At 34.1% G+C, this 23,918-nt stretch overlaps 5 protein-coding genes across 14 annotated transcripts in view; 3 read left to right on the top strand and 2 right to left on the bottom strand.

Moving 5' to 3' along the window:
• On the bottom strand, positions 7–4,406 carry LOC104746912 (cell division cycle 20.1, cofactor of APC complex-like). Of its 6 annotated transcripts, none has more exons than XR_761018.1 (7): positions 2,188–3,956; positions 1,635–1,691; positions 1,390–1,506; positions 1,126–1,289; positions 654–909; positions 328–487; positions 7–252 (listed from the first exon to the last, which is right to left on the bottom strand). XR_761018.1 is itself a non-coding variant. In XM_010468460.2 (4 exons), exon 4 carries the CDS (start codon positions 3,385–3,387, stop codon positions 2,146–2,148), a length of 1,242 nt encoding a protein of 413 aa, XP_010466762.1. In that variant the 5' UTR covers positions 3,388–3,470; positions 3,967–3,997; positions 4,083–4,169; positions 4,262–4,406; the 3' UTR covers positions 1,839–2,145. The 6 variants fall into 6 exon arrangements, 3 of the variants coding, with proteins under 3 accessions (XP_010466762.1, XP_010466763.1, XP_010466765.1); XR_761019.1 differs by having other exon boundaries at positions 328–387; XR_761020.1 differs by having other exon boundaries at positions 1,503–1,506.
• LOC104748513 lies at positions 7,825–8,937 on the top strand. The gene is made up of 2 exons (XM_010470141.1): positions 7,825–8,186; positions 8,538–8,937. The coding sequence occupies exons 1-2, from the start codon at positions 7,825–7,827 to the stop codon at positions 8,935–8,937; spliced, it is 762 nt and encodes a 253-aa protein (XP_010468443.1).
• LOC104746911 lies at positions 15,422–18,268 on the top strand. Of its 2 annotated transcripts, none has more exons than XM_010468459.2 (12): positions 15,422–15,556; positions 15,638–15,737; positions 15,829–15,874; positions 15,970–16,071; positions 16,179–16,243; positions 16,333–16,392; positions 16,625–16,704; positions 16,779–16,995; positions 17,116–17,171; positions 17,300–17,428; positions 17,539–17,722; positions 17,993–18,268. In XM_010468459.2, the coding sequence occupies exons 1-12, from the start codon at positions 15,507–15,509 to the stop codon at positions 18,116–18,118; spliced, it is 1,215 nt and encodes a 404-aa protein (XP_010466761.1). In that variant the 5' UTR covers positions 15,422–15,506; the 3' UTR covers positions 18,119–18,268. The 2 variants fall into 2 exon arrangements, with proteins under 2 accessions (XP_010466761.1, XP_010466760.1); XM_010468458.2 differs by having other exon boundaries at positions 15,826–15,874.
• LOC104746910 (serine/arginine repetitive matrix protein 2-like) lies at positions 18,402–22,712 on the top strand. Of its 4 annotated transcripts, none has more exons than XM_010468456.1 (8): positions 18,402–19,183; positions 19,274–19,714; positions 19,851–20,352; positions 20,437–21,650; positions 21,747–21,811; positions 21,918–21,998; positions 22,291–22,356; positions 22,437–22,712. In XM_010468456.1, the coding sequence occupies exons 1-7, from the start codon at positions 18,616–18,618 to the stop codon at positions 22,321–22,323; spliced, it is 2,904 nt and encodes a 967-aa protein (XP_010466758.1). In that variant the 5' UTR covers positions 18,402–18,615; the 3' UTR covers positions 22,324–22,356; positions 22,437–22,712. The 4 variants fall into 4 exon arrangements, with proteins under 4 accessions (XP_010466758.1, XP_010466756.1, XP_010466755.1 ...); XM_010468454.1 differs by having other exon boundaries at positions 19,830–20,352; positions 22,451–22,712; XM_010468453.1 differs by having other exon boundaries at positions 19,830–20,352.
• Positions 22,941–23,918, bottom strand: part of LOC104748512 (DNA topoisomerase 2-like) — an 8,000-nt gene continuing 7,022 nt past the window's right edge. Inside the window, exons 17-19 of the mRNA XM_010470140.2 lie at positions 23,856–23,914; positions 23,686–23,767; positions 22,941–23,577 (exon numbers count right to left, since the gene is read on the bottom strand). Coding sequence (XP_010468442.1) covers positions 23,120–23,577; positions 23,686–23,767; positions 23,856–23,914 — 599 coding nt within the window. The 3' untranslated portion in view covers positions 22,941–23,119. The remainder of the gene's footprint in view (positions 23,578–23,685; positions 23,768–23,855; positions 23,915–23,918) is intronic.

The following is a 23,918-nucleotide window of genomic DNA, read 5'->3' as shown; positions in this document are numbered from 1 at the left end:
TCCATATACATGAACCAGCAAGCTCCCTCTCATTAGATGTCATGCGATGGACCGTGGCAGAAAATGCCAAAGTACTACAACAAAGAGTTACTGACGACAAAACATTAAAGGAGATCGAAACGAAAGAAAAACCGCACAAACTCTCCAGGAAACGCTAAGTTGTTGTGAAGTCGAGGTTGGTTCTTGATTGGTACACTCTTTCTGGGAGGGATTCATTGGAATGGAGTTCACTGGTTTGCTGCAGCATCGAACCTGAAGGTAGTGAAAAACCTCAAATGAAGAAGACAGGGTAAGGATGTAAAAATCGGTAAGCACGTTGAAATTTACCTTTTACGTGAAGAATCCAGATCTTCTTATGACTCCAGAATCATCATTTTTCTCCTCAATCTGATTTTCAAGTTCAAACATGTGAAAAAAGGGTGGGTGTATAGAAGAAACTAAGCAGATATGTGCTAGAACTCTTCTAATCTTTTCCTATTAAAAACCTCTGCACAATATAAAAACAACATTTTGCATTAGCGTGCTTGGAGAAGTAGTTTAGAGCTTTCTACCACATTAGGTTCTAATTAATCAGGCCAAGCAAGATGGAAACATTTGTTGAGAGATATTTCTATGTTCACACAAACTTCTTCTCCTAGAAAACAAAACCGCACCTTAATCTTGTCATCATCATTCGCACCCCATATTTCCACTGAGCTGGCTAGATGGTGGATTCTCTGTTGACTTCTCCACATCCTGAAATAAGAATCACACAACTCCCAAAACAAAGCATCCATGTTACTCTCACTTTTGGGAGGATTCATTGGACTGGAGTTCTTCACAGGTTTGTTGCATAAGTATTTTCTCAATAGCATCCATGAAGCCTGACAAGTTTTGCCGGGTCTGTAAATCCAACGAATTCGCTAGTTCCTGACGAGTATAACAAGAGACAAACTGTTTAACCTTAGCAGAACCAAAAGCACTTACATCTACAATGTTGCAAACTGTATTCAGTCTTAGGCCAATGGCTTAATCATTTTCATGATACTACTATCTTAAATGTTTGATTATTGAGAGATTAAATAAGACTGACAACAATGACCAAATCAAGAAGAAATTGTTGAGTTTGGAGAAACATAGTCTTACCTCAACTTTGCATATAAGGCTCAGAGAAATTCCCTCTGACTGATTGTCTGAGTTCTTGAGAGATGCAAGCTTCAATGGGGTATTCAGCATTGGCCAACCATCAGAGACCTTTAAAAATGCATCAATACCTCCAGCTATATGAGCCACAATTGTTTCATCTTTGCCTACAATAGGATCATAGGACATGATCAGATAACTCAAATGACATGAGTTAACTACGAAAAAAAAAATTCAGCTCTTAAACTGCTGAACGGGAAGGCTAACCTGATTGTTTTCGAACTTGTCACAATATATTTTCTCAAAATGGTTGAAATAATTCAATCTTACACTTTGGCGACAACCCACTGGACTGAAGATCTTGTGTCTAGCAACCTTACCTGCCTGCAGTTTTAAGATATGTTATGACACACTCCTTAAGATTAAACAAAATGTAACTTTGGTAATTGAGATACAGTTTCAGATTGATAAGTAATACAAATTTCAGGACATAAAGAAGCTAGAGCACAGACCTGAAAGAATCAGCAGCCTTGATGATGTCTCTCCTATGTATATATCATTGGAAACATCTGAGAGAGAAAGTAGATTTCAATTTTATTCACAAAAAGGAACAGGAATCAACAAACAGATACATTTATCTAGATCCATGCAAAACTAAAACATAACTGTCAGCAGTGAAAGAATGGAGAGTCTTGTTACCTCCAATTAAAAACATGTGAAAAAGGGGAAACTATAATTGAAAGGACAGTATGCTCGGGAAAAGTAGTTTAATACACTCTGCCACATTGGCTCTAATCGATCAGGCAAATCAAGAGTTGAAAAAACTGAAAGATAATGAAATTTTGTTGAGAAATATATACATGTTTCACACACATTTGGAATATTGAAATCTTGAAACTAAGGCTACATTTGGAGATCTAATAATATACAGTGCCTATAATAATTGACCACAACACTATCTAATACTCATATAATCCGTGCCACATTGTTTGATGTCAAGTGTCAAAAAGAGTCTTCACAGTTTCAACGAATATGATTCCAATTAGAGAATGGCTTGGGAGCTACCTTTGGAACAGGTTTCTTGACGGTCCCTGGTACTCCAAAAACATTCCAAAACATGAGAGTCTCGTCTGGTGCTGGTGCTGCTGAAGCCACGGTACACCCATCCGGACTCTGTGCCATATAAAGAACTCTTGATGTATGACCAGTGAGTTGAGCCATTTTCACCAAGGATGGGTACTTCCAAAGTGTAAGCTGATTCTGTGTATACCCATGTGAGCTAAGCAGTTCTCTTTCGTTTTTGCTCCATAACAGTGAACAAACTTGAGAGCCGGTGTCAACTGAGTTCAAGCAAGCCCCAGTGAGTGTATTCCAGAACTTAATCGTCTGATCTCTGCCACCACCACCAGTTGCAAGCAAACTCGATTGGAAAGGGCACCACGCAAGAGCTTTCACAGAAGCTCTATGTTGCTGAAACCTATGCAGCCATTGCCTCCTAGTTGAGTTGGAGGAAAGATCCCATACGTGTACCACACTGTCGTTACCACCACTTGCTAGTTGGCGTCCTGATGCTGACCACTTGAGACCACAAACCTCTTCAGTGTGACCCACGTAAGTAGCCACAATGGGTGATCTGATCCGCACATCATTGTTGATGACCCGTCCGTCCATTCCTCCAGTTGTTAGAATGTGATTGTTCCATGCCAATGAACCCACTCTTGACTGGTGACCACGTTTCAAAGTTCTTATCAGTCTACCATCAGAAGAATCCCACAGCTGCACCTCAGAGTTGTGAAGACCAACTGCAAGAGATTTACCATCTTGCGTCCAGTTAACGCATGTGACAGGTCCCTCCTCTTCATCAACGGTCACAAGCTCATATGTAAGATCAGTGGATGCATTGCGCAAGTAAACAGTGTGTCCCAAAGCCACGGCTAGAACATTAGCACTGCTCCAGTCCAACAAGTTAAGGTAGAAGTCATCGGCAATGTCAGGTAGGTCCAAGGTTTTCTCACAAGTCTGAGGAATGTATCTACGAGGCTTTACGGGTTGGTGAGGATCAGAAGAAGAAACAGAGTGAATACTACTAGTAGAAAGCAGAGCTTGAGGTTGAGGTTTGTTTCTGAAAGCGAGGATCCGGGTTCGATTCATATTCAAGATCTGACCTAATCCTTGTATGTAGGCTTTTCTGGATGGTGAAGTTACCTCATCCTGAACTTTTCTTCCTCCTTCGGTAAGAGCGTAATGAGCGTAGTCAAAGTCCATGGCAGACCTATTCGGTATAAACCGATCATAATTGTCCTTGGATCGCTTCCTGGGAAGGAAGTGCTCTTTAGTTGGACACGAACCTTTCATCATCATTACCAAACAAACAAACACACTCAGAAAAGAAACGAAACGAAACGAAACGAAACGAATCTAATCAAATAAAGACAGAAGCGAGAGAAGAGTTTCGTGTTGGAGGGAGAGCGCAATTTGTTGACGATCGAGACTCGAGAGAGAGAGAGCTAATGATGGAGATCGCAATTTAGGGTTTTATTTCTTTTTTGTTAACTGTGTGATTAATTATATAGATACACTGATATATAATAATACTACTACACGGAAAAAGGAAAACGTGGAAAAAAATCCCAAACGGTTAGATTAATAAACTAAAATCCACCAAATCTTTTAAAATCCTTTGTCAAATAAATACTCCAAGTAAGCATCTGTGAGAAGATTCATATAAATTTTGTTTGTCTAACTATAACTAAATCATCACTCAAGTCTTAATCCCTCAAGAAACAACAACAGTTACCAAATTACTTGAAAAAGAAAGCTGTAAAAAAGGGGTTCAAAGCAAACCTGAATCTTCAACAATCTCATTCAACTTCGTCTACATAAAAAAAATTGTGAAATTTTAGCCATCTAATCGAGATACTTAATTAGACCATAAAAATCCCAAATTTTATCGCAATTACTTGAAAACTGAAGAACAAAATCTTGGACCAGAGTCACGAAATCGGATTCTCCAATTACGGTGAACGAACTCGAGCTCATTCATGCGGCTTAGAGAAAACAAACACACAAAATAGATGAACAAGCAAGCACAAGGACTCATGAGAGAGACGAGAGAGAGAAAAAAAATTCAAAAAAAAACCTGCGAAATCGCTTGCGGATCGAGAGATCCTTCGTGGGTATCTTCTCCCATTGAAGAAAGCTTCAGCCTTGGCCCTTGGGGATGAAATTTTTCGTGCTACTGTTTCCAACTTCCAAGTGAAGAGTGTGTAGCGGTGAAGAGACAGAGACAGAGACAGAAGAAGAAAGAGAAACATATAACTTTGTAAAACCACCCCTATATTTATACTTTTGCTCTACATTAAACCCCCTAAATTATTTTTTGAGTCAATTAGACCCTAAGCAAAATATGTATCTAAATTTATTTAAAAAATCATCTATATTAACATTTTTGAAGTACATTTTGTGTTATGCCCTTTTAGTTTTACTTATTTAAATTTTTATTTACAACATTAACTCCTCAAAAATTTCCAAAAATAGTACCACCACAGATTTTGTTTCCTAAATCTATATTAACATTTTTGAAGTATATTTGATGTTTCACCCTTGAAGTTATATGTATTTAAAAACTTATTTACAAATTTAATCCCTAAAAACTTTCCAAAAATAACATCATTTCAGATTTTGTTTCCTAAATATTTTACTTTTTATTCCAACTAAAAATAAAAAACAGCAATCAATATTATATAGAGACATAAACTATGATATATTTTCCATTTTATTTTCTAAACCTGTTAGTTTTGATTCTTAACGCAAGAAGAGAACTTCGATTCCTAATTATTTAAATATTATAATTAATATATATATAAATTTAATAAAATTTAAAATATTATGAATATGTAAATTTAAAATATTATGAATATGTAAAATTACTATATAATATGGTTGTAAAAAGTACGTGTTAGAATTAATAAAATATTATTAAATATGTGATAACACGGATTAAATCCTCATTTTATTATTTGCCAACACTATAAATATTATAATATCTGACATAGAAAATCAATTTGTTTTATCTAAGATTGTGTAAAATAATTAATTCATTAGAAAAATGTGACTTAATCACAACATATAAATGACTTATTATGTATTTAATCACATCATATAAATGACTTATTATGTATTTAGATCCCTTATATATTTGTTATAATAATTAAAAATCGAAATAGAATCTCAAACACTAAACAAAACAAACTAAATATAATAAACAAATAGTCATATAGTATATTACAGGTTAAAAAATTAATATAAACATTTAGTCGCACAAGCGGCCAGAAATTATGTTATTTCTCTATTTATAAAACATCCAATATTTAACAAATAAATAGAATATAAAATATAAATAATAATAAAACTATATGCACGCGGTATACCGCGGGTTAAAATCTAGTAAACTTTTAAAACGAAAAACTTTGTGGATATTCAGAAGCAGGAGCGGCGATGATTCCCTTCCAAAAAGCCACCTAACCCTAGATGAATTCACAATGATCGGTTGGTTTAAAACCAAAATCAGAGACAGCGTCGAGGAGTTTAGAAGATTGAAACTTGAGGAAAATTCAACCATTTCCGATTCATCTCCTCTCTCAATTCAACGGATTCCGACTTGAGAAAAAAAACACCGATTTTGGAATCGGTTCGTGAAATGAAAGAGAGGGGAAGAGAGGAAAAAAAGCTTACGTCGATGTTTTTTTTTTTCTTTTGTTAAATTCACGAACCAATCAGAGACAGACGCATGTGAGATAAGAATCGATACTAAAAATGCTTAATTAAGAATCGATTTTAACTTTATTATGTATTATGATTTATTTTTATTTTTAAGCAATCCTAAAAAGCCATTAAATACCACTGTTGTACATGCTCTTAGACCGGAGGACTCTATACAATTTTAACTTTGTAATAACTAATAAGGTTGGTTTGTTCTGTTCTGTTTAAAGATGCTCACAAGAATATAGAAGATTTTTAGCTTTTGAACTAGTACTTGAATTTTATTTATTTATATATGGATGATCAGATTAATTTTTGGTTATAAATAATTAATCAGCTTCCTAAACTAATATTTATATATATATTTTAAGTCTTGATGTCTGTCTATGCAACAAAGAAAAAAAAAAGGAAAAATTAAAGATAAGAGAGGAAGGTACAGTAAAACCTCTATAAATTAATAATATTGGGACCAAGATATTTTATTAATTTATAGTGATATTAATTTATCTATAAATTATTAATTATTAATTTACATTATAAGATAATAATTATTAATTTATAGATATATTTTTAACTGTTTAAATTTTTTAAAATTATGAATTGAGACAATTTTAGCAAAATAAGAGATTTTTGAATGTTGTAAATTTTATGGTTTAGGAATTGAACTTTTAATATTTAGAAAACATTTTTGACAATTAATTACAAATACTATAGACAAATTGACTTTTATATACACATGACATACATAAATCCAAATTTATGAATAGTATCAATTTTCCTATTTTAATAGTCTGTCAAATTATAAAATTGTAAATGATGCATAAATAAAAATTGAAAACTTTAAAATTTAACTATTTTTATGACATGTTATAGAATATTTTAGAGATATATAGTTATAGGTTGAAAATACAACATTACAATTGTTCTATAGAATTGAGCTTTAGGAGAAACATACATTATTATATCACTATATATATATATATATGTGTAAATTTACATGATTATTAATTTATGATATTATTGGGACCATATTTTATATGGGGATTTCAAAAAAATTATTATCTTATTATCTTATCGAATTTTGTTAATTTTTACAGTGACTCGACTTGGGACCTACAAAATTTATTAATTTATAGTGTTTATTAATTTATAGAGTATTAATTTATAGAGGTTTTACTGTATAAGGCAACTTAATTTTATTTTTGTATAATTTGGTGCGTCTTTAGGTTTAGTTCTCCTATTAACTCTATGACTTGCTGAGAGATATATATATTTGTTATATTTCTCAGCTTTTGCTTTCAAATAGGGCTGGGCATTCGGGTTACCCGTTTGGGTTTGGGTATTACCCGTTCGGGTTCGGGTTAATGGGTAATGGAAAATAGAACTCATTCGGGTATTTTACTATGTTTGGGTTCGGTTCGGTTCAGGTAATACTGGGTTCGGGTCGGTTTGGGTTACAATTTTCAGAACCCAATTAGTACCCGAACTACCGGGTACCCGAAAAAATATAATTAAAATTAATAAAATTTAAATAAATTTAGTTAAAGTTTGACTTATGTGACAATATATTTTAGATATTTTGATTATTTTTGATATTTAGGTATAAAACTAAATGAAATATTCAAAATTATAATCATAACTTTAGGGTAATTGCATTATATTAATGATAAATATTATAAATATGTTTATATGTTCAGGTTTATTGGATACCCAAACGGGTATCGGATATTACCCGATCCTAACCCGAACTCACGGGTATTAGAAAATAGAACCCAATAGAGTTTTATAGGCAAACCCGAACCCAATCCGAACCCGGTTTTTATGCCCAGGCCTCCTTTCAAACCCAATCCTGATCTCTAGTTTCTCTCGTTTTTGAAAGCTTTTTTGTTAATCAGGAGGAGATTCTTCAGAATTCAACAAGATATGGCAGAGTTTAGAACCATGACTCAAAACTATACTCACGGTATAATTGGAAAGACCGAATTCAATAGTCTTCTTTTGCGTGGGCTAAGAGAAAAATATCTTCGTGATCGGATGATTGATGAGAAGAAGACGAAAGAAGAAAACCCTAATCATAATGATCCAAAGGTTAGTACTGCTGCCGGTCCACGGATTAGGGTTAAACTATATAGTACCAACCCTAAAGAGAAGATGGAAGTCCATTCAGAATCAGAAGTGAAAGAGAAGTTGAATGACTTATTGAAGGCCATCGAGGAGAGACTAAGTTCTTCGGAGATGAGACTCTACACTTCCTTGTGTAAAGGCTTCCACTCCCAAAGATTCGGGTATGACAAATTCGTTACGTATCTTCTACAGTTGATAGAGCAACACAAGACTCTCTACCAACGCTTCATGCGACTTGCCTACTGTGACAAAGGAAAACAAAAAGTTGGAGTTGAAGAGACCCGACACGATCAAGACTGTCTTGGTGGTGATCCAAAGATTGGCCCGCAAGAGCGAGGGTGGGATGAGACCAACTTGGAGAGAAAGAATGAGAAAAGAATCTTGTCTCCAAAGGATTTGAACCTCCCTCTGAAGAAAAGGAAAAGGTCTAATCCTCAACGACGAGTGACACCTAACTATAGCCTTATCCCCGAGGAGCTACGGTCACCGGTCTCAGACCCGGTTCTGAACAACACGTGTGTTGTGAAGAGATATGATTTCGAGGGAGGTAAGGTGTTAACCGGAGTCGAAGAAGAGATGATTAAATGCGAAGATCAGATGTACGAGGCGGATATGTTGATGAGTGCTTTGAGATGTGCAGTGGACAGTGCGGAGAGAGTTATGAGGGGAGAGATGAGAGTGGAAGATCTTGGTGTGAAGTTTTACAGATGCCTTGAAGTGTTATATGATGGAGACATGTTTGAGATAGTGAGAGAAGATCACCAAAGAGCTTTACCTGTGATCTTGAAACGGTTGAATCAGAAACTGCGAGAGCTCACGCTTGCTCGAGAAAGCTGGAAACGTGGCTGGAAGAAAACTTTTAAAAGACTTTCTCCAACGCAAATAGATTCTGATGCACCAAAATCTGAAGTGAAGGAAACAACAATCTGATCCAGGGTTCTTCAATGTAATTTTTAAACAGATTATTTTGGTTTTGGTTTTGATTTGGCTTGTGTTTAATTGTGGAATGTGGACTTTGTGCTAAACAGCCTAAACTTGGTAACAAAAACAACTATGTGAAAATAGATTTCAGAATGGAATTTCAATCGGTTACATTTGGTTTTGCTTTAGCTAGTTGCGTATAACAGTCCTTAATTAGGCTAAAGTACTTAGTGTGTATTTGTTGTGATTTTCCTAAGAGTGAGCAAAAACAACCTTCTCTAAAACAACAGAACCAAACCGAAATTAAGTGATTCGTTTTGGTGTGGTTAAAGTTAAATATCTTTTGCAATATTAATATTTGCATGATATAATAAATCTTAACACTTTACAAGTATATTTTGCTTTTGTTAAAACGAATTGCAACATGTACATATTAACTTTGTTAACCTTTAAAAAGACCTTACCTTTTCTTCTAAATGTGACATTTTAGTATATAACACACACTTAACTTGCTATTTGTTTTTTAAAAAAAAACTTAATTACATGAGTTAAGTTAAGTAGTACAGTATTGATAATTTTGTGGATGTTTTTTTTTTTCCTAAATTTTCAATCTCCATGGGATATCTAACTAATTAGACCCTTGCTATAAAACTAAAGTTTAAATAGTTGTAAAAAACATTTCAAATAAAAAATCGAATTATTACGATCACTATTTATTATTCTCTTTAAAAAATAAGAAACCCCGCTTGTCGAGAACGGATTCATGTTTAACCAAGTCTTCAAGAATCCACAACTCAAAACTTGTACTTGTTTCCGAAACAATTTATATTTCACATTATATATTACTATACTAAATAAAAAATAAAATAATTATTAAAAATTAGTTTTCAATTAATCCTCTTATAAGCTCCAAGCTCCCATTTCTCTCATATGCATTAGATCCACCTTTACCGTCCAACTAGCGGCTATGGAATTTTGAAATATGGATAGAGAGTAATATTTTGAAACCCCAAACCGGACCGGCCGGTTAAATCGGTTTAACTGCGAACTAGAAGGTATCATGGTCCGGATTATACTTAAAACCTGAACACTTAGATATTTTATTAATAAAAGAAGATTGACTAATAAGAAAAAGAGAAAAATGGATAAACATTTCTCAAACAGTTTCTAAAATACCTAAACAAGAAACATTTTTTTATTTCTCTTTCCTCAATAATGTAATTCTAATATTTTTTATTTTTAATTAAAAGAAATCTTTCCACAAATCACCACTGGAAATGCTCTTAGAAAGTCGGATAAAACCGTAAAAACCTGCCTAAAATCCGCTAAACCATGGTTGAACCGGCTGTCAAACCCAACATATAATTATCAAACTTGAACGAGTAAATAGAGTGAAATAATATGGGGACCAGCTATATAAAGAAGAGAGTGTGGGACTCAATTGAAATTGTGGTTTTCTCTTTCAGTCCTTTCTCATTTCGAAAATTGAAATTGTCTCTTCTCTTCACTGCGCTTTCAACTTCATTACTACACACACTCTCTTCACTTGGAACAACAATAGCGCCAAAATTCATCATCAAGAAATTTTTCTTAATTTTATTTCGAAAAGAAAAAAACGGATTCTCCAACAAATTTTGTTTAATTAAAAATAAAATAATTATTTATTAAACAATTAAACTAATTTAAGGCCAGCCCAGTAATATTAACGTAAGCCTTAGTCCCGTGAAGAATGACCAACCCGATTCTGAATCGTTTATAGAGCAATAATCAAATGGATAGTGATTCAAGTCAAAAATACTGTACTATAGTATAAATTAAAAGTAATGACATTCTTTTAAAGATGAGGATTTATTTTATAGATGTATTTCAAATATACTATTATAGATTCAAAGTAATGACATTCTTTTGAAAATGAGAATTTATTTCATAAATGTATTTCAAAAATACTAATATAAATTAAAAGTAAGGACTTTCTTTTGAAAATGAGTATTTATTTCATAAATGTATTTCAAAAATACTAGTATAGATTAAAAGTAAGGACTTTCTTTTGAAAATGAGTATTTATTTCATAAATGTATTTCAAAAATACTAGTAAAGATTAAGTAACGACATTCTTTGTAATTCTTTTGAAAATGAATATTTATTTTATAAATGCCGTTCAAAAAATAATAATATAGATTAAAAGTAATGAAATTCTCTTGAAAATGATGATTCATTTCATAATGTACTTTAAAGATACTAGTATAGATTAAAAGTAATGACTCTCTTTTGAAAATGATTTATTTCATAAATGTATTTTAAAAGTACTAATAAAGATTAAGTAATAACATTCTTTGTAATTCCTTTGAAAATAAAAATTTATTTCATAAATATCCTTCAAAAAATAGTAAAATACTAATAGAGATTGAAAGTAATGAAATTCTTTTGAAAATGATTAATTATTTCATAGATGTATTTCAAAAATACTAGTACAGATTAAAATTAATGACATTGGTTTGAAAATGAGAATTTATTTCATAAATGTACTTCAAAATACTATTATTTATTGAAAGTAATGAAATTCTTTTGAAAATGAGGATTTATTCCATAAATGTACTTCAAAAATACTAGTATGGATTAAAATTAATGATATTCTTTTGAAAATGAGGATTTATTTCATAAGTGTACTTCAAAAATACTAGTATAAATTAAAAATAATGACATTCTTTTAAAAATGAGGATTTATTTCATATATGTGATTCAAAATACTAGTACAAATTAAAAGTAAAAGTAATGACATTCTTTTGAAAATGAGGATTTATTTAATAAATGTGATTCAAAATACTAGTATAGATAAAAAGTAATAACTTTCTTTTGAAAATGAGTATTTATTTCATACATGTACTTCAGAAATACTAGAATATATATTAAAAATAATGACATTCTTTTGAAAATGAGGATTTATTTCATAAATGTACTTCAAAAATACTAGTATAGATTAAAATTAATGACTTTCTTTTGAAAATGAGGATTTATTTCATAAATGTACTTCAGAAATACTAATATATATTTAAAACAATGACATTCTTTTGAAAATGAGGATTTATTACATAAATGTACTTCAAAAATACTAGTATAGAACTATAGATTAAAAGTAATGACTTTCTTTTGAAAATTAGAATTTATTTCATAAATGTACTTCAAAATTCTAGTATATATTAAAAGTAATGACATCTTTTGAAACTGAGGATTTATTTTATAAATGTACTTCAAAAATACTATTACATATTAAAATTAATGATATTCTTTTGAAAATGAGAAATTATTTCATTAATGTACTTCAAAAATACTAGTATAGATTAAAATTAATGACATTTTTTTTTGAAATGAAGATTTATTTCATAAATGTGATTCAAAATGTACTAGTGTAGATTAAAAGTAATGATATTTCTTTTGAAAATGAGAAATTATTTCATAAATGTACTTCATAGATTAAAAGTAATGACCTTGTTTTGAAAATGAGTATTTAATTCATTAATGAATCGCTTGCGTTGCGGAAGTATCGATAGCTCGAGAGAGTAACAAACGTTGAATTCAAAAATCAACAAAACTAGAGAATTTTAGGTTGTAAAAGCAAAAGCTGAAAGAAGTAAGTATATATATAGTTTAAGCAAGACTTAACAGGACTACTAATTAGCAAATTGGATTAGAAAAAGGAAGCTATAAAACAAAACCTAAAAGATGTAACCAAAGTATACAAATAAAAGTAAATTATCGCCTTCTACCTTTCTCTCTTTCTTTATATATAAACTAGATTAGGAATACTAATATATATTTAAAACAATGACATTCTTTTGAAAATGAGGATTTATTACATAAATGTACTTCAAAAATACTAGTATAGAACTATAGATTAAAAGTAATGACTTTCTTTTGAAAATTAGAATCTATTTCATAAATGTACTTCAAAATTCTAGTATATATTAAAAGTAATGACATCTTTTGAAACTGAGGATTTATTTTATAAATGTACTTCAAAAATACTATTACATATTAAAATTAATGATATTCTTTTGAAAATGAGAAATTATTTCATTAATGTACTTCAAAAATACTAGTATAGATTAAAATTAATGACATTTTTTTTTGAAATGAAGATTTATTTCATAAATGTGATTCAAAATGTACTAGTGTAGATTAAAAGTAATGATATTTCTTTTGAAAATGAGTAATTATTTCATAAATGTACTTCATAGATTAAAAGTAATGACCTTGTTTTGAAAATGAGTATTTAATTCATTAATGAATCGCTTGCGCTGCGGAAGTATCGATAGCTCGAGAGAGTAATAAACGTTGAATTCAAAAATCAACGAAACTAGAGAATTTTAGGTTGTAAAAGCAAAAGCTAGAAAGAAGTAAGTATATATATATATAGTTTAAGCAAGACTTAACAGGACTACTAATTAGCAAATTGGATTAGAAAAAGGAAGCTATAAAACAAAACCTAAAAGATGTAACCAAAGTATACAAATAAAAGTAAATTATCGCCTTCTACCTTTCTCTCTTTCTTTATATATAAACTAGATTAGGAACGCCCAATGTGCGGGTTTAGAGTTTTTAAAATAAAATAAAATTTAACAAAAAATAGAAATTAAATATTTTTAGTAAGTAAAAAATATCTATAAAAGTAAAAAGATACACTGAGGTATCAAATGTGATATTTGGTGTAAAAGGTGTGACTTTGTAGTTGAGACTATTAATCACATTTTCTTTGAACAAACTGGTAGTGTTGCGTTGGTAAGGAGCAAACCTTGTTGTTGGGGGCCAAGTGTCTAAGACGGAGCCCTTTCCCCCTGCATTCAGAGCTAGAAGCGTTGTTGTAGGCCAACCTAAAATTTCCCAAAATTTCTCCTTTTTAACGATATGAAGAAAACCATAGCAGAGAATGCCAAGATCGTGAAAGATGTCGTCGTTTGCGGCTCAGTTCCTGAGAAGACTGGAAAGACCTACCAGCATCACCTTGCCACGATCGCTGTCAATGCATCCAGAGGGAAGAGAAGAAGAAGAAGAAGGCGGATTGTCTTGCCCATGTTTCGTGTTCTCTTATCTCTGAAGTTTCTTTTGTAAATTCCTTCCCTCCGCCTTGGGCAACTAACCGAGGAATTTCCTTTTAATTTATTGTTTGGTTGAAAAAAAATGTAAATAGATACATTTTTAGTTAAAGAAATAGTTGTAGATGAGTTCAAAGTTATTAAAATTAACTTTAACAAATAATATATATTTATTTCTTTTCGTAAGTAAAAACAATGTATAAAAGTAAAGAGATAAACTTTTAGTTATAGAAAATAATTGTTTTTTTTTTTTGCTATAATACACTAATGTATATCTATTTACAAATTTACTATCTACATTACCATTAAAAGTGTATTTGTACACACAAATATATTTTACTGTTAAAATATACTTTTTAGTCTTTACTACTACCAACAAATTGTCTTTACAAACACATTAAATATAATCTATTACATATCTCTTCACTTTAACATTTTTTATAGTTACAAAATTGCATTCGTTAATCTTACATAATCCTAACTTATATATTACAATATAATAGCAGTCTTCTTGAATAAATTATTTGATTGGTGAAAAAAATACGAGACGATCTATTTTTTTTTTAACTTCAACAATCTCTTTCTTTATGAAAAGGTGAGTATTTATATTTTTTTAGAAACAGTAATTAATTGTATAACTAATTAGATAAAATAATATAATTTCTTTATAGTTTTAGATAAAATTAGGTTTTTTTTTTCTATTTTACTTTTATATTTCTGGTAAGTTTTGAATTTTTACATTTTTATTTTTAAAAAATTTTAAATATTTGGAATTGACATGTGTCAACATCTGAATGATATAATTGACACGTGTCACGATTTTGTTAATAAGTAACTTTAACATCAAACTTTATATAATAAGATATGTTAATCAGCTAAGTATAAGTCGATTACTTGTTTTCAAAAATAATATATATATATATATATATAATTGTGTAATAATTCAATTGGTTATAAGAAAAATTCAACTATTTAAACTGAAAAAATAAATTAAATTAAACGCAAATTGAATTTTGGGCACTAGTTGATCTGAGACACTTTATTATAAAAATTCGTAAGTCCAACCATGTTAGAAAAATTTGCTTATAACAAACAATAATTTGTTCTGGAGTATTGAAATCTTTCATATACAGTATGTATATAAATCAAATTAAAGTACTTGAAAAGCTAAATCTCTAAACAGAACATCTCTAAAGACTTAAACAGAACAAACCAACCGGTCCAATACTTGACCATCATAAATTGAACCGGAATTGTAGTTAGCTCCATTTCTGAGGGTCTAATTGACTAAAAATATAATTTTTGGGTTGAATGTCGAATAAAAGTATAAATCTAGGGGTGATTTTACAAGGTTATGTTTTCTCTTTAACCTTTCCCATTTGAAAATTGAAATCTGTCTTCTCTGCTTTTCAACTTCACCGCTACAACACTCTCTTCACTTGGAACAGTAAGCGCCAAAATTCATCATCAAGGTTGAAGCTTTCTTCAATGGAAGAAGATACCCACGACGGATCTCTCGATCTCCGAGCGATTCGCAGGTTTATTTTTCTTCCTCGTCTCTCTCGAGTCCTTGGTTTTTGTGTTTGCTTGTTCATCTATTTTGTTTTGTTCTCTCTCAGCCGCGTGAAAGAGCTCGAGTTCATTCACCGGAACTGCAGAGACGAACCTGGAGAATCCGATTCCGAGACTCTGGTCCAAGATTTTGTTCTTCAGTTTCAAGTAATTGCGATAAATTTAGGATTTTTGTGGTCTAATTAAATTTGGGATAGATGGCTAAATTTTTCACATGTTTATGGGATTTGTGTAGAAGAACGTGAATGAGATTGTTGAAGATTACAGCGATGTTGAAGATTCAGGTTTGCTATTTGCTTTGAACCCTTTCTTTGTGAGAATTTAGTAACTGGTGGTTTAATTTAGTAAATGTTAGAAAGATTTTATATGAATCTCACAGAGGCTTACTTGGAGTATTTGAGAAAGGAGCTTCATTCTGTGGAGGCTGAAAGTGCCAAAGTTTCTGAAGAGATTGAACGTCTTTCTAGGTCTCATGCTGAAGGTATTATGTTAGTTTTCTTCCACTTATTTCATGTTGAAGAAGCATGGTATCTATGTCCTACTTTATTTATTTTTACAATATGAGTTTTTCTTTTATGAGTTTGTTAGATTCTAGTAGGCTGGAAAGGGATCTTGAAGGTCTTTTATTGTCTCTGGATTCTATGTCATCACAGGTTACTGTCTTGAATACATTGTTCATTATAATTCCTCAGTGAGAGTTATGTTATTCTTATTTTTGAGGGTTATGTGATTCTCATTTTAGGATCCACCATCTAACAGCTCAATGGAAGTATGTGAAGTGAATGATGATGACAAGTTTAAGGTGCGGTATTTTATTGGTTTTTTTAGGAGAAGAAGCTTGTGTGTGTAGAACATGTATATATCTCAACAAAATTTCATCTTTTCACAATATTATCTTTCAGTTATTTCAACTCTTGATTTGCCTGATCGATTAGAGCTAATGTGGTAGAGTGTACTAAACTACTTTTCCCGAGCACGTTGAGGCAAAAAGATCCTATCTTCTTTGTTTATATACACTCACATGTTTTTTTCAGATCTTTGAACTCGAAAATCAGATGGAGGAGAAAAAAATGATTCTTAAATCATTGGAAGATCTGGATTCTATACGTAAAAGGTGATTTAAATGTTCTTTCAGATTTACACCCTTACCCTGTCTTCATTAGAGTTCTTCACTTCTTCTACCTTCAGGTTTGATGCTGCAGAACAAGTTGAAGACGCATTGACAGGCTTGAAGGTGCTCGAGTTTGATGGAAACTTTATTAGGCTCCAACTCCGAACATATATTCCAGAACTAGACGGCTTGCCTGGACAGCACAAATTTGAACACACTACTGAGCCATCTGAATTGATCCATGAATTGATAATATACCTGAAGGATAAAACTACAGAGATTTCAAAACTGGAGGTAACGACACTCTCCGTTCTTTCACTGCTGACTGTTATGTTTTAGTTTTGCATGGATCTAGATAAATGTATCTGTTTGTTGATTCCTGTGAATAAAATTGAAATCTACTTTCTCTCTCAGATGTTTCCAAATGATATATACATAGGAGACATCATCAAGGCTGCTGATTCTTTCAGGTCTGTGCTCTAGCTTCTTTATGTCCTGAAATTTGTATTACTTATCAATCTGAAACTGTATCTCAATTACCAAAGTTACATTTTGTTTAATCTTAAGGAGTGTGTCATAACATACCTTAAAACTGCAGGCAGGTAAGGTTACACTCTGCAGTGCTAGACACAAGATCTTCGGTCCAGTGGGTTGTCGCCAAAGTGCAAGATAGAATTATTTCAACCACTTTGAGAAAATATATTGTGACGAGTTCGAAAAGAATCAGGTGAGCCTTCCTTTTCAGCTTAAGAGCTGAATATTTCTTTCGTAGCTAAATCATGTCATTGAGTTGTCTGAGCAAGCCAATTGACTGCATGTTCTATGATCCTATGGCAGGCGCACCTTCGAATACTACGACAAAGATGAAACAATAGTGGCTCATATAGCTGGAGGTATTGATGCATTTTTAAAGGTCTCTGATGGTTGGCCAGTGCTGAATACCCCATTGAAGCTTGCATCTCTCAAGAGCTCGGACAATCAGTCAAAGGGAATTTCTCTGAGCCTTATCTGCAAAGTTGAGGTAAGACAATGTTTCTCCAAACTCACAACACTTTCTTCTTCCATCATAAACAAAGGTCCTTTCTGTTGGTAAAAATAAGGATGGGGTGTTATTAGTTCCTTCTCCTGGTCGTTGCTGTCAGTCTGATTTAACCTCTCAAAATCGAACCTCTCAGATAGTAATAGCATGATTAAGCCCTTGGCCTAAGACCAAATACAGTTTGCAACATCGTAGATGTAAGTTCTTTTGGTTAGCTATACTTAACAATTTGTCTCTTGCTCTACTCATCAGGAACTAGCGAATTCGTTGGATTTACAGACTCGGCAAAACCTATCAGGCTTCATGGATGCTATTGAGAAAATACTTGTGCAACAAACCCGTGAAGAACTCCAGTCCAATGAATCCTCCCAAAAGTGAAAGTACCAAGAAGAGCAACCTACCTTATTGTTGTCTTGCTTTGTGTTATCTGCAACTTTTGGAATTGTAAAAATTCTTATCTGTTAGTTACAATGTTACATGCAAACCTCCCATCTATCATAAACTTCCTCAGCGTATTCTGAACTCTTACGTATTCGATTCACGTGTATTGAAAGTACGCGATCAAATATGTAAGTTTGACATATATGAGGACCAAAGATGCAAATATAGCGAAGTAAGTTAATGTTAGTTTAGATAAAAAAGATTCGACCTTTTTCTTCTTCTTCTTCTTCTTCTTCTTCTTCCTTCGTCGTCTTAGATTTCTCAGAAACCCTAAAACTGCAAATTCAACCTTCGATTTCACCATTCTGCTGCTATTTTTAGTTATTCGGTAATGGAATCTTAGGCTCTGCTTCTTTTCGATTGTAATTCCCGAATTAGGGATTTAGCTCTCATCTGAGATTGAAGAACAAAAAAGTTGGTACTTTTTGGTTTTGATGGCTTCAGATCGTGGTTCAGCCGCTGCTGCTGGTAAGCCCTTTTGGATGAAACATGCGGAAGATGCGAAAATCAAAGACGAAGGTGAGAAAGACGCTGCGGCAAAAGCAGCCTTTGAAGCTACATTCAGAGGTGTAGACCAAACCACGCATTTGATTGAAGCTGTTGCACCGTCTTCCGTGGTACATCAGGAATCTGATAGTGATTCGGATGATGATGAATCTGATTACTTGTCGAGGAAACCAATTGGTCCTGTGGATCCTAGCAAGTCCACAGCTTCGGGTGCTGGGGTTGGTGGTGGAACGGCTTGTGTGCCTTGTACATTTGTTGTTGTCACAAAGGATTCAGATGGAAGGAAGGTTCCTAATGGTGGAGCTTTGATTAGAGTTAAAGTGTCTCCTGGTGTTGGTGTTGGTGGTACTGATCAACAAGGAGTGGTTAAAGATGTTGGAGATGGGAGTTATGCTGTTACTTATGTTGTGCCTAAGAGAGGAAACTATATGGTTAATATTGAATGCAATGGGAGTGCCATCATGGGAAGTCCCTTTCCTGTCTTCTTTAGCCAAGGTAAAAATCAATACGATCACAAGACTCTTTATGTATATAGAAACTTTGTTTGATTGGTAAAGGTCTTGACTTTATGGAATTCTGAAACAGGGTCTTCTTCGACTGGACTGATGGGTTCTGCTCCAGCTTCATATTCGAATCTTATAAATCAAACCATGCCAAACATGCCGAATTACACAGGTTCTGTTTCGGGTGCTTTCCCGGGGTTGTTGGGAATGGTTCCAGGCATTTCCTCTGGTCCTTCAGGTGGTGCTATTTTGCCTGGAGTTGGAGCTTCGCTTGGGGAAGTCTGTCGGGAATATCTTAATGGTAGATGTGTGAACACTACTATGTGCAAGTTAAACCATCCTCCTCAGAATTTGCTGATGACTGCTATAGCTGCAACGACAAGTATGGGTAACCTAAGTCAGGTGCCTATGGCTCCTTCTGCTGCAGCGATGGCTGCTGCGCAGGCCATTGTTGCCGCACAAGCCCTTCAAGCTCATGCTTCTCAGATGCAAGCACAGGCTCAATCAAACAAGGGATCTTTAGGTATTGTGCCTTTCAATGCTAGTCTCTCCATATTTATCTTTCGATGTCAAGTTGAATCTCCAGTAGATATTTATCTAGTTTTCTTTTATTTTGTGATACACATGAGTTAAAGTAGCTTCTGATTTAGGTTCTCCAGAAAGAGGAGAGAAGGGGGATTCATTGAAGAAATTTCTCCAAGTTAGCAACCTAAGTCCATCGCTTACAACTGAACAACTTAGGCAGCTATTTAGCTTCTGTGGCACAGTAGTTGACTGTAGTATAACTGATTCAAAGAACCTTGCCTACATAGAATACTCAAATTCGGAAGAAGCAACAGCTGCTTTGGCATTAAACAATACGGAAGTCTTTGGTAGACCATTGAATGTTGAGATTGCAAAATCACTTCCTCAGAAACCATCTTCAAATAATTCTTCGTCCTCACTACCAATGATGATGCAACAGGCCGTCGCGATGCAGCAGATGCAATTTCAACAGGCTATACTAATGCAACAAGCCGTGGCCACTCAGCAGGCAGCAAATAGAGCTGCCACCATGAAGTCTGCCACCGAGCTTGCAGCAGCTAGAGCTGCAGAGATAAGTAGGAAACTGAGACCTGATGGAGTTGGAAATGATGAAAAAGAAGCTCATCATAAGTCTAGGTGGGCTTCTAATACAAATTTTATAGATGTTTCTCTCGAATACAAAATTTGAAACCTGAACTGATAGTCACCTCTCTTGTGCAGGTCGCCATCTAACTCTCCTGCGAGGTCGAGATCAAAGTCAAAATCACCAATTAGTTACAGGCGAAGGCGGAGATCTCCGTCCTATTCACCACCGTTTCGTCGTCCAAGAAGTCATAGATCGAGATCACCATTAAGGTATCACCGGCGATCAACTTATGAGGGGAGAAGGCGGCCATATAGAGATTCTAGGGATATTTCTGAAAGTAGGAGATACGGTAGATCAGATGAACACCATTCTTCCAGTTTAAGGAGAAGTAGGAGTGTAAGTCCCAAAAAGAGAAAATCTGGAAAAGAAGATTCAGAGCTGTCAAGACATGGGCGCGATAGCTCATCACGTAGAGATAAGAAATCATCTCGTGCTGTTTCACGATCACCGAGGCGACGTAAGGAAGAAAACAAACTAAAACGTAGAACACGTTCAAGATCTAGATCGGCGGAAGATTCCGCAGAGATGAAGGATGAGGCTAGAGATGAGGAACTGAAACATCACAAAAAGCGGTCGAGGTCAAGATCTCGTGAAGGTAGGAGTAAAACCAGAGACGCATCTCGAAATTCTGATGAAACCAAACAGAAACACAGAGGGAGGACTAGGTCCAGATCATTGGAAAATGACAATGGTTCTCATGAGAATGTTGATGTTGCTCAAGACGATGATGATCTGAATCTCCGCCCCAGTAGGCGCAGGTCAAAATCTTTAGATGAGAACTATGATATGAAAGAGAGGAGGGGAAGGTCCAGGTCCAGGTCCAGGTCTAGATCATTGGAAACGAAAAACAGGTCTGTTGGGAAAAGTAAGCTGGATGAAGACAGAAACACAGGATCACGTCGAAGGAGGTCCAGGTCGAAATCAGTGGAAGATAAGCGAAGTTATAACAAGGAGACTCGGAGAAGGGAAAAAAAGTCCAAGCGTCGGAGTGGAAGACGGTCGAGGTCACCATCAACTGAGGGTAAGAAAGGGAGAGATATTAGGTCATCCCCAGGATATTCTGATGAAAAAAAATCAAGACGTAAGCGCCACTCCAGGTCAAGATCAATAGAGAAAAAGAACAGTTCAAGAGAAAAAAGGTCAAAACGTCATGAAAGATTGCGGTCATCATCTCCTGTTAGTTCAGAAGAAGATCATAAGATCAAGAAAAGACACTCTGGATCAAAATCTGTGAATGAGAAACCCCACTCAGATGATGAGAAAGTTGACGATGGAGATGCAAATTCAGGTATGTTTATCATAAAACGAAATAGTTGTATTTTTTTTAATGGAGAAGCATTGTATCCATATTCTCATCATGAGTGTTCTTTAACGAACTCGACAGATTCTAGTCCGCTGGAAAGGAACAGTGAAGGTCTTCTATCGACACTGGATTCGATGTCATCTCAGGTTACTGGATTGAATAGATTACTATTGCCTTGTAATTCCTGAGTAAATGTCTTTTTGCTGGAATAGAAAAAGCTTTGTTTTGAGAGTTGTGTGATTCTTATTATAGGATGTGGAGAAGTCAAAAGAGAATCAACCATCTAGCAGCTCAGTGGAAATATGGAATGCGAATGATGATGAGAAGATTAAGGTGCGATTTTATTTTCTAGGAGAAGAAGTTTGTGTGAATGAACATATAAATATATCTCAACAAAAGTTTCATCTTGCTAAGGCAAAACATGAGTAATTTCCGTAGTGGTTACAGAGTTAACACATATATTGCACCCTGATACTTTCTCTTGCATGTCACTGGTTGTCTTCTTGTTGCTTTATATTGTACAGAGATTTGTTCATTTCCTGTTAGAAAAAGATTGGAGCTATACCACATATCTGCTTAGTTTCTTCTATACACCCTTTTTCACACGTTTGAACTTTAAAATCAGATGGAGGAGAAAAGGATGATTCTGGAATCATAGGAAGAAGATCTGAAGTCTTTACGTACGTAAAAGGTAATTTCAACGTGCTTGCCGATTTTAAATACTTACCCTGTCTCCATTTGAGTTTTTGACTTCCGACTTACTACCTTCAGGTTCAATGCTGCAGCAAACCCGTGAACTCCATTCCAGTGAATCCCTCCCAGAAGTACCAAGAACCATCCACAACTTAACGTTTCCTGGAGAGTTTCTGCGGTTTTTCTATTCGTTTAGATCTCCTTAATGTTGTTCTTGGTTTGTCGTCAGCAACTCTTTGTTGTATTACTTTGGCATTTTTTTGCCACGGTCCGTCGATGGAGCTTTGCTGCTTATGAAAGAACCAAAAAAATTAATACTTTGACATAGAAATCCCAAACTTTTTTGTCCCTTAACTAACTTCTACTGTCCCAAGTCACCTTTAATTGTCAACATGTTTATCCGCAATGTGTAAATTTTTTTCCTCTACACACCTTTTGTAAGTTGTATGTAAAGAAAATAATCTCCAAATTCTGCTATTGCTCCTAAAGAATGACCAAATTTGGATATGTACCACCAACCCGCTTATTTATGCTAAAACAAACAGATTCATATGCAATATCTACTTAACCAACCAAAGAGAATGATTTGATAAGACCAAACGCTTAAACAATCTAGAGTTGAGGCAAACGTTAGAGAGATACATGTCTTTCATGTTTCATTACAGAATAATACCAAATCTAAAGAAGACGAGAGAGAGAGAAACTTAAAAAAAGTTTGAAACTGAATCATATCAAGAACCGAGTTAGTTCTCTCACTCTAATCACTCATCATCTTCGTCGTCTTCAATGTCATCAAACTCAGAATCATTCGCAGATTCACTCTCTGAATCGCTCAACACATACGTCATTTTCCTCCTATTAGCTCTCTGAGGCCTCGATTTCGCAGCAACATCTTCAGATTTCTCCGACGATGAGTTTCCAGCCACATTCTCGCTGCTCTCCTCTTCCTTGTTAGCCAACCTGCTCATCACTGAACTACTCTTCTTGTTAAACGGAGACGATCTCATCTTCCTCACTTTCTTTTCCGGAGACACACCAATCGCCGCAACCTCTGTTGAAGCAACCGCCTGCTTCCCTCTTTTCCTCGGAGCTGCTGGTGGTTTTGCGGCTTTACTTGCCGCCGGTTTTCTTCCTCCTTTCTTTGCTGGTGCAGCTACCTCAACTACCACGTCATCATCATCATCGTCCACGTCAATTGCTTTCGATGTTTCAGTTGCTTCTGTTGATAAAACCACAAGAAAGACAAGACTTAACTTTAGGACCCAAATTACATACAATAGCTTGTGTTAGATCAATGCTTCTTTGTCAAAAATGTGTATCAGCTTACTGCTTGAATCCGCAGCTGCTGAGCCAAAATTGTATTGAGCAAGCCGTTGTGCTAGATCCAACATTTCATCCTCCTGAACCTCCTGCAAAACAAAAACCGAACAGCTCAAGTGTTTTCAGATTCTACTGTCATTCAATTCAACCTATCAATTAACTATAAGCAATAATCACCTTTGCAGCTGGGGCCTTCTTTTTGGCTCCTCCTTGTCTACCTTTTGGCTTCACCACTTCTGC

This window comes from Camelina sativa, chromosome 15 (genome assembly GCF_000633955.1).
Source record: "Camelina sativa cultivar DH55 chromosome 15, Cs, whole genome shotgun sequence".
NCBI classification, from domain to species: Eukaryota; Viridiplantae; Streptophyta; class Magnoliopsida; order Brassicales; family Brassicaceae; genus Camelina; species Camelina sativa.
This window is presented reverse-complemented; position numbering and strand designations above follow the sequence as displayed.